Genomic DNA, 9652 nt, shown 5'->3' on the forward strand with positions numbered 1-9652 from the left:
AATTCACAGGATACAACAATGTTCATCCTTTCCATCTTGAGCCGAGCCTCACATAGGCAGCCAACCACCCTAGCATACACACGTGGCTGTTCCATTTACTGGGATACATTTTCTACTCCAGAGATTTCTGTAAAAGCACATAAAATATGGTTGAGACTTTGAGCAGAGGAAGCAGCTGGAGGTCGGTCTCTGTCAGACAGACTCAGACTGAGGTAGAAAACAAGATCAATTATCCAGAAGTTTGTCTGTCTGGGCTGGCAGGTGAGAACCACATGCCTAAGATAAGGAGGCAACACATGCTGAGGGATTAGGAATGCTTTTCTTCAAGGTTATCTATGCTGATATCTCAAAGGTTGTATACACCTTTGTGCTAGACTACCATTGATTTACACATTAGATGTAGCTCAGTGGCTTCAGCATATGCTGCAGAAAAATCTGCCAGGAGAGAACTAGTCTAAGAAATAATGATGCACTACTGCAATCGGCTCCAACAAGATCAAGAGAAAAGATGTAAACTATCAGAGAGCACAGGTCTAAGGATCTCAAAGGACCATCAGTTTCACATTTTATCCAAACAAATGTAAAAGTTCATCTAAGAAGAAGAAACTAATTTGCAGAGAGGCACAAACTGTTAGAGTAGAGCAGAAATATTAAATGATAGAGAGACCAAATACTGGCAATGTTCCTAACAGTCGATGTGACAAATGCACATTTCCTCAGGATCTGTTTCCAGTGCCACACTCCCACCCTTTTTTGGGGCAGTCGGTGGATAAACACTGGCTGCCTGGACACAAGGTTGACACTTGGGTCAACCAGAGGGACTGATTCTGAACTGCTGTTCCTGAACTCTGAGTTGGAATATGTGGTTCAGGGTCTACGATACTGTCTCATCACCTCATCAAATAAAGCCTCTGCTTCCTCGTTACAGTCAGGTATTACGCCTCATAGTTATAAATGTAGCCTCTTTGATTTTGGTCTGATTTAACAGACAAGTCCAGACTGCTTCTTTTGGTAAATTTATACACCCCAAAACAAAAACACTAGCCTAAAAGAGGCAAAGACTCTCCATGGCTCTGTAGAGCTGGGTGATAATTCTCAGATGGTTCCTCACAGTGGTCATTTGAATCATTGTTAATATAAAAAATCCTGATTAATGGAGCTTTAAGCTGTCAGTTCTTTTAATAATTCAAAATGAGCCACACACCTCTTCTTGTGTGTAATTTTAAACACTATAGACCCCAAGGGTTGTTATGGACAACGCTATGATGGCATTTGAATTAATACTGTCAAGAATAAACAATGATAACAGTTGCAAAGGAGCTGTAGCCTCAAATACGCCCTCGGGCTATTTTTATGCCTCCATAATTCTGCCCAACAACTTTACCAATCACTTCCTGCCAACCACATTCCAGGTGGGGGAAATCTAACTTTTGATTGGCTGATTGACCTTTAGGTGACATCCAATAGCACCTGAGGCTAAGGTTCTGTATCCAGGGGATGGGTTTGACAGCCTGCCAGACAGAGTGCTGTTGTACTGTACATGAGGCTAGCAGATGTTTAAATTCCCTGAACAGACAGAGTCTGGAGAAAAACTGAAGCTGGGCTAGCGTCTGCCCCGTGTACCAATCCAGGTGTGGAGATTTAATGATGGAGCTCTTGCACAGACTGTGTTCATTGAGCGCCTGCCCTTTCTCTGGCCCGAGTATCCGAGTGGTCTGATTCATAGACCCGTGCACATTTCTGACAATCAGACATATGGTTTTGAATTAAAGAATTAAGCAACTGATGGAACATGTAAGGCTGTATCTGAAACTTATTTTAAAGAGGGAATGACTGAAGAAAAAGGTGACTGAAAATTCACTGACTGAAATTCTAATAAATGAATACATGAGTAAGTGAAAAAGTATAGAAAAAAGAACTTACACGGTGTGTCTGTGTGTGTTATTAAGGTGTTATCAGTTACCTTCAGTTTGTGCTGTGACTCTTTGATGGGACAGAGACAGGGACAATAGAAAGATCCACACAGAAGAGCAGCCCATACTCTTCCTCTCCTCCTCTTCCTCCTTCGATCACCCGCTCCGCCTCCCAGTTCTTCTCTTCACAAATCTCCTTTCTAAATTCCACTCTACGATCATCAATTCCAACTCTTCTTTCCTCTTATCTGAAAGTGTACAGATGAACAGAGTGGACTAAGTCATCAAAGGCACTCAAAGATAAAACATCAGCTTTTTAAAATTTATAACAGACTTCTGATTCTCATGCAGCAGTAAAGCTTTTGCAAGTTCATAAGAGTTTGTAAAAGAAAAAAAACTTAAACACTTAAACTTTTTAATGCAATTTGGATGAATGCAACTATTATCCACTGAAATCAAATGTAATTTCCATGTTTTTACAGCCTACTATAGATTCTGTTGGGCTAATTTAGAAAAGTGTTGTACTAGCTCCCATCATTGTATGTGTACACTTGCAGACAGGCGTGCTCCCTGTAAACAGTTTTACAACAGATTCCAATGGCACACAGGGAATAAAAGCATCAAAGGGGCTTTTAAACTGTCCAGTATGAGCCCAGCTATTAAAAGCTGCCTTTTGGAAGTCCAAACAAATGTGAACATTAAAAGTAATTGCCCCAATAATCTATTGTAGCCGTTTTACACAGCAGAGCCTCTTCCACTGTTTTGTTGACATTGCTCAGACTCTTCACGGATGAAAATAAAAATTCTGTAACATCTCGTAAATTGAAATGAGTTGCCATTCACGGGCACCTTAAGCGTTATGCCTTATTTTTTTTACTAAGGACATTTGTGCAATGACAGAAAAAAAAACTTGCAATGTAAGAAAAAAAATCCTAAGACATAAAATTCTCATGCTGCTTAGATAAGAACATGTCATTTATATAAAAGGGATCAAACCTGTGAATTTTTTGTTCCTTATTGATGAAAATCAAAACAGTAGCTGCTGGAAAGATTTCGGTTAACAGGTTCAGAGGAGCTCTTGCAGGATTCCACAAGTGCAAAAGATGTTTTGACTGGTCAGCCAAACCTGTGAGCCATGTATACATGTCCTCTCCTGCAACGGCCTGGAACTCACACTGCAGAGGTAATAGTCTACGAAGCCAAGATCGAGACAGCATGGCTAATCACTTCCGATGTGTGTGTGCATACTACCTTGGACTTGGTCAAAAAGAACTTAGCACCAAGGCAAATCTGCAATTATGGGCACCAGGTGTGTCTAATTACAGTTTCCACCTGCCCTCTGTTATTTTTTGTCTGTGCGTGCGTGCGTGTGTGTGTGTTTTGGTATCAGGGCACCAAAATTGTGGTAAAGAGGCGCCATGTGAATGAAATTCTTATCCTAACTTGCATGTGGGCATATCATTCATACAATTACAAGGTCAGACACATGAAAACATACTCGCTTACACACACAAACACCTGATTTTGTTTTGTCTGTGATGCAAAATGTGCAAGATTTGAATTTCTGCTTCACTCTGATCATATTTTTGAAGCACGGTTCTTTTTGTTTCTAAGCTCCACATACAGCACAACACACTGACTGTAGTTTAGCCTTCTCTTCACCAATACTTCAGACCTCAACATCATCAAAGTTCAGCCGTGGGTGTGTAGGAGACAGGTGAATGGAGATGGTCTTTGGCAGTGTTTGTAAGAAATGACAGCAGGACGGGGACATTCAGACAGATGAGCCTCACCGGTGAAAGCATAGCTGTTCTTCACAGCAAATCTGGATGGAGGGAGAGTATTAGCTGTCCATGAGAGTAAATGGAGGTACAGTAACGCTCTGGGATACAGAAAAGCCTCCTCTTTTTCTTCCTCGACAGACAGGGGAAACTTCAGGTTACCATGAAAGAGATTAGCCCTGAGGCTACAGCTTGGTTTTGACTTGGCATGGTACACTGAGTGGAGGCAGTCCAGTCCCATTGAGACGCTGCAGCTGCTTTAAAGGCATATTATCTGCCAATGGGACATGCACCATAGAAGATGATAATTAAAAGCAAGCATCGAAGTATACTCCAATGACAGTAACAGAAGTGTATCAACAGAAAAAGCTCCAACAACATTCAGTTAAGTGAGCGTAATCAATGCCTAAGTAGAGCAAATCCAATGCTTAAATCAGCGCACAACGCGGTGGCAAAGGAATCATGCAGCAGTAAAGGATTATCCCATTTGAAATGAATGAACTTCCATCAGAGAGCAACACGTTCAACGCATTAACTGTGATCTAGGGAAATGGTTCGTGCTGTTATGTTTCACATTAGCTTTCTAACCTCCACGTCTGCACATAAGTGTGTATGTGTGCCTGAGTGTGTGTGTGTGTGTGTGTGTGTGTGTGTGTATACTGTGTATGGACATGTGCTTTTGCAAATTCATAAGCATAACATCAAAGAGAGGTCTGCCTTCACTCAGCTACTCTGCATGAGATGAAAACACAACAAATTTCTTTTGGCTCTAAAGACTCACATAGCATTAATCAATCAATTTCAACTATAAAATTAATATCTTACTGAAATAAAAATAAATCAGTTCAATGCGAACCAAGGTGAATTCCAGAAAATTCCTCCATGTGATTTTACCACCTGGTCTGACAAAGTCAGAATGGCTGAAGGCTGACTAGTTTACATCCCCTGCAGATGGAAGTAAGACCTGGCAGGGCTTGAACTCTAATATAACACAGCCAAAAAAAACTTCATTCTCTCCTTCACATACCAATGCAGATCTAAGATCTGTCTCTGCATGTATCATCTTATTACTGAAGAGCAGAGTCGACAAACTCAAACGTGTGTTTTCATGACTGACAGCCAGTGCAGAATTACACAGTATCTTGTATCTATCCTACAGCGGGATTTTTAAATAGGTTTGCTTGAGTGTTCAGAAAAGCAGCAGGTATGCAGAGGCATCAATATGATGAAACAATTCAGTGAGCTTCTTTCTTTTCCTGTTATCATGGCCAAAGGTGAAAGACGTTTCCTGAAGCAAACAGGGTATACTAATGCTCAGAAATGTGCAAAAATAAAAGAGCCTTGGTTCTAGCTCAACATAAATGTGTGTTTGCATCCATCTAAATGACTTTGAAACATTTGACCTGATGACGGCACTTGCGAAAAGTCAAGAGATCACCACAGTCACTATAGTTCATCCATTGGAAACCACGAGGGCAGATATTGCCATCCATGGAGTCGTGCTTAAAAATCACAGCTCATTTTAATATTTCTGCAATGTCTGCTCGTAAGCTTAAGTCAAATCCTCAGACAATGTGCTCGCAAGCACCCCAAAAATCACACAAGATTGCATCCATCACTCACATCACACTGGGATCATTAGCACTTTGTCCAGCCTCCCTGAGGAGACAGTGTGTATACTGTGTCCAGGGCCTTCAGTTTATTGCTGCCCTGACAGGATTAAATAATGTAACAAAATGAAACTTACTGTCCCTGGCCCTTATACTCCCTCTCTGTTCCCTATCTCCTTTTCTCACACACATTCACACACACTCATTCACACATTGTATGCCCCGCAAGTCTTACGGCACGTCAGCTATTTCTACATAATGGTATTTTCCACCTCACCACTTCACAGGATGGATTATCCCTGTAGGTGGGAAACTGGTAACAGTGAAAAGGCACACGCACAGACACAAACACACAGTTCAGAACTATAATGCATGATAGCAGATGTCTTTTGTGACACACATCAGATCCACAGCTAAAACACACACTAACAAGTGAAAGCACATGCGCTCATACGCAGCATTCATACTATGCATCTGCAGTCAACAAAATCAGACAAGTCTGCGCATGGGGGGGTCACCCACAATTCACTCTCCATAGTTTCATCTCCTGACAATGCTCTCACAAACAACCTGGTATGCTCTTATTATGCATGAACACACTGACATGACCGTATGGCATAATGTTTTTCTGCTCCTATTGAGTTTGGAGGTGTAAAATCTCTGCATTAACTCATACACATGAGTGCATGCAGGACATCCACACCGCACAGACAGTGTGCATTTGTAAGTGCATGCTCTAAGAATGAGTGGAGTGGTACATTTGTAGCAATTACTGTCCCTTATCACATAAAAGCAATTGAGACAACGGGAAAAGAGGCAACCAGCAAACACTGATATCAGACAAGTAATGCTGTTTAAGGGGAAATTGTACAGTAAAGAGCTGCAGCAAAGGCTCAGTATAAAAAAATGTGTTGGCCTTAGTCCAGACACTTAGGCTGTAACAAGGGTATCTAAGCAGTTAAGAATTCAAAACTATTCCATAAAGCACCATTTTAAAATGCAGTTAAAGTAATGGGTTTTGACTATGGCCCTAAAATGGGCCCACACATTTTCACTTACCAGTGCAGACAAGTGAATCATCATTATCTTCCCAATCCAGGTGATCTCTTGAGTGCTGAGAGAGGAAAAATATCCCCTAAAATACACACGAAAAAAGTTTCATCCAAGAGGAGCAAAAAAAAGAAAAGAAAAGAAAAGAAAAGAAAAGAAAAGAAAAAAACGAAATAAATAAAATCATAAAAAAATCGTGCACTGATAATAAACTGAAAGGTACAAGAGAATCAGTGTGTGTATCCAGGTGTCTGTATCTGAGTGAACGAGGAGGAAGGTGGGTTTGAATGTGTGTAAGAGTGGTTGGATGACATAGACTTTCTTTTCAGGGCTCTGCTGAAGTGCAGACACGTTTGGGGGAGAGGGGTGGGGGTGAGGCTGCTGCAACCTGTTGGCTGAGAGAGAAAGAGAGAGAGAAATAGACAAAGAGAGAGACAGATAGAAAGAAAGGTGGGGGTTACTGGTGAGCTTTAACCCTGCAAGGAATGCATTACTACTGTGCTACAGTGTGTGTGTGTGTGTGTGTGTGTGTAATAGAATAAGCGGTGAAGTAAAATGATGACATATACTTGGAGGCTTAGTCTGCCATCACCTACACTCACTGTAAGTTGCATCTTCCTTGAGTAAGGAATCCACCATAAACTGTCTCGGCTGCCCATGAGCAACTTCTGCATGTTGGTGCAAATAATATTAAAGATCTGACATGCTACTGACCCAGTCTTTTACAGCGTGTTTCACAAGGTAATAAAAAAAAATTTGAAAAAAAATAAATCTATAGCTGATGTTAGGGTTAGGGTTTAAACAAAATTTACTCCGCCTTTGCAAATAAAGAAAATACCAGATACTAAAACTACCAAACACAGCCAAGGTCAATTTGTTGAAACATGAACTCTTGTATTCCACACATACCTCTGTATTCAAGGTTTGTATACTCACACATAAACCCAACCAAAATAGCTTGTACAGCAAACACCTTCTCAAAACAGAAAGGAGAGGAAAGAGGATAAATCTGTCATGTTTTACAAGCCCCTCTCAGTTGGTGTGTGCCCCTGTGTGTATGTGTGTGTGTGTATGTGTATGTGTGTGTGTATGTGTGTGTGTGTGTGTGTGTGTGTGTGTGTGTGTGTGTGTGTGTGTGTGTGTGTGTGTGTGTGTGTGTGTGTGTGTGTGTGTGTGTGTGCGTGTATTGTGTATGTTGTGCCACTGGGTCACCTTTTAATGGTGGACCCCAGGAATGTGGTGACCAGTTTAATAGGGTTTAGCCAGCTGTCAGTCTTGACATGCTATAACTCAACACACACACAGGAGGAACCGGCTGAGGTGCAGATTGAGATGATTGCAAAGAAATGGGAGAAGGTACAACAATACATGTATACAGTATTTGCATACATGGGAATAGACTCTCAATGGAAGTTCACTTAACAAATCACAAATATTAAACCAGTAGTTACACGGGTAAATAAATAAGAATCACCATTCAGTCTTGCCTTAAATGTGTCTACAGTAAAGGGAAACTGATGCCTAAACAATTTAAAGTTCATGACACATCAAAAGGACGTCACACAGAGTACGGTATATCAGTTCCTACAACGGGTTGTGCATGCTTTAAACACAGCAGCACTGTAGTATGCTGATTTTCAAATGCACACTCTGCAGTCTTAGTGGTACATGGTTGTTAATTCAAACTACATGTGGCTCCAGTGTCAGTGAATGTCACACCTCAATGTGGAATCTCTCCCCTCTGGCACAAGTTGCTTTAAATAACACGACAGGATTTTCCAGTCAAGTCCTGCACTGCAGCACCAATCATATAAAATGAAGGACTTCTATAGAGAATCCATCAATGTGAGAGATGGATTCTGATGAAGAGTAAAAAGGTGGTATGCTCTGGTTTGGCCTCAGGGCTGTCTGAGCTACACGCTGCCCTGTAACTGACCCTCAGCGTACGTTAAGGAAGTTCAGGAGGGCACATCAATCAGAACCACTCTCACTAGACAGTCAAAGGTGAGTGCATATATCTCTCTGTATATCATTGTTTTCTCCTAATGCTGTAAAATGGGTGTCAGTGTTTGGAGACTCCTCTGCTACTGGTGTCAACACTGATTTAACTTTAAGCTTAACCAACATTCACCAATTTACTGTCTTGATAGCGTCCTGAGCTCAGTTACATAATGGCTGAGTGAGCCTAACTGTCTTTCAGCAGCAGCAGGTGTGATTAGATATAAAAGGTGTTGTGGATCTGCTGGGGGTATTCAGATGGGGAATATTAACTAGCCTTGTCTCAGCTAATTGCTCTCCTACTCCAAGCGGGCTTAAATCCTCCCTAGTCATGAGAGGTGCCGGCTCGAAAGTGAGCTTTGATTAAATTCACGCTGTAGGCTAACCAGAGAAGAATCATGTGCATTGGGAGTCAAGAGAAAGAAGAAAAGAAAGAGGAAGAAGAAGAAGAAGAAGAAGAGAAAAAGAAGCAGGCACAGTAAATTAGCAAAGCCATCAGGATTTTAAAGGGAAGGGTGTGTGAGTCGGGTTATCATGCCTGAGTGGGTGAACTGGGACTAAACATGGAAGACACAAGAACAAAAAATGCGAGCACACAGGTATGAGTGTGTTAGTATTCATGTGTGCTCGTCATTCATCAGGCTGGCCAGCTTTACTGACAGCCCAATAAAAATATCAATCACAGGTAATTACTTCCATGGTTGTACAATAACTAAGTGAGAGTTAAACTCTTGTGCCCATCTTTTCTCCTTCCAAAATGCAGATGCCAAAAAAGATAAAAATAAAAAACTGTGCAGACATGTTTTTTTTTTTTTTCCTGTTCCTGTTTCTTAAAAAATTAGTTCCATAACTAGTGTGTTAAGCACAGGGGCCACTGATGATGAACAAAATGGAGGTACAAGTGAATATAATTACCTATTAATATTCTGTTTGGAATAGCCTTGGTCATTCACCATTCATGCCTCGTGGCAGCTTTTCAAGGAGCTTCTACTTCTAATTTGATGAAATACAGATTTAATGCATTTCTGAAATCTTCATTTCTCCACCTCATTTTTTCGCTCCACTGGCTCCATCACAGAGGTTATGAGAATCAAACATTACTTTAGCCGCCGGTTGTAAGGCGCTCCGTTAATTGTGCGATTTCTCACATGGCACTTTAATTATGTAAAGTTGAGGCTTTGAGTTGAAATTCAGAATTGATTATTTTTTCATACAGTGTTCTGAATAATTGGTGGGTATATTACTGTAATATCATTATCTTGAGTTCAAAAAGGAGATTGTAGAGTGTTTTTTTCTTGAA

The 9652-nt window shown here is 40.9% G+C and overlaps 1 protein-coding gene across 1 annotated transcript in view; it reads right to left on the bottom strand.

Annotated features, from left to right (window-relative positions):
• col7a1l (collagen type VII alpha 1-like) overlaps nt 1–6460 on the bottom strand; it is a 52092-nt gene extending 45632 nt beyond the window's left edge. Inside the window, exons 1-2 of the mRNA XM_041030596.1 lie at nt 6364–6460; nt 1964–2161 (exon numbers count right to left, since the gene is read on the bottom strand). Of these exons, the coding sequence (XP_040886530.1) occupies nt 1964–2039 (76 nt within the window). The 5' untranslated portion in view covers nt 2040–2161; nt 6364–6460. The remainder of the gene's footprint in view (nt 1–1963; nt 2162–6363) is intronic.
• Between the last annotated feature and the right edge of the window lie 3192 nt (nt 6461–9652).

Source organism: Toxotes jaculatrix, chromosome 22 (genome assembly GCF_017976425.1).
Source record: "Toxotes jaculatrix isolate fToxJac2 chromosome 22, fToxJac2.pri, whole genome shotgun sequence".
NCBI classification, from domain to species: Eukaryota; Metazoa; Chordata; class Actinopteri; family Toxotidae; genus Toxotes; species Toxotes jaculatrix.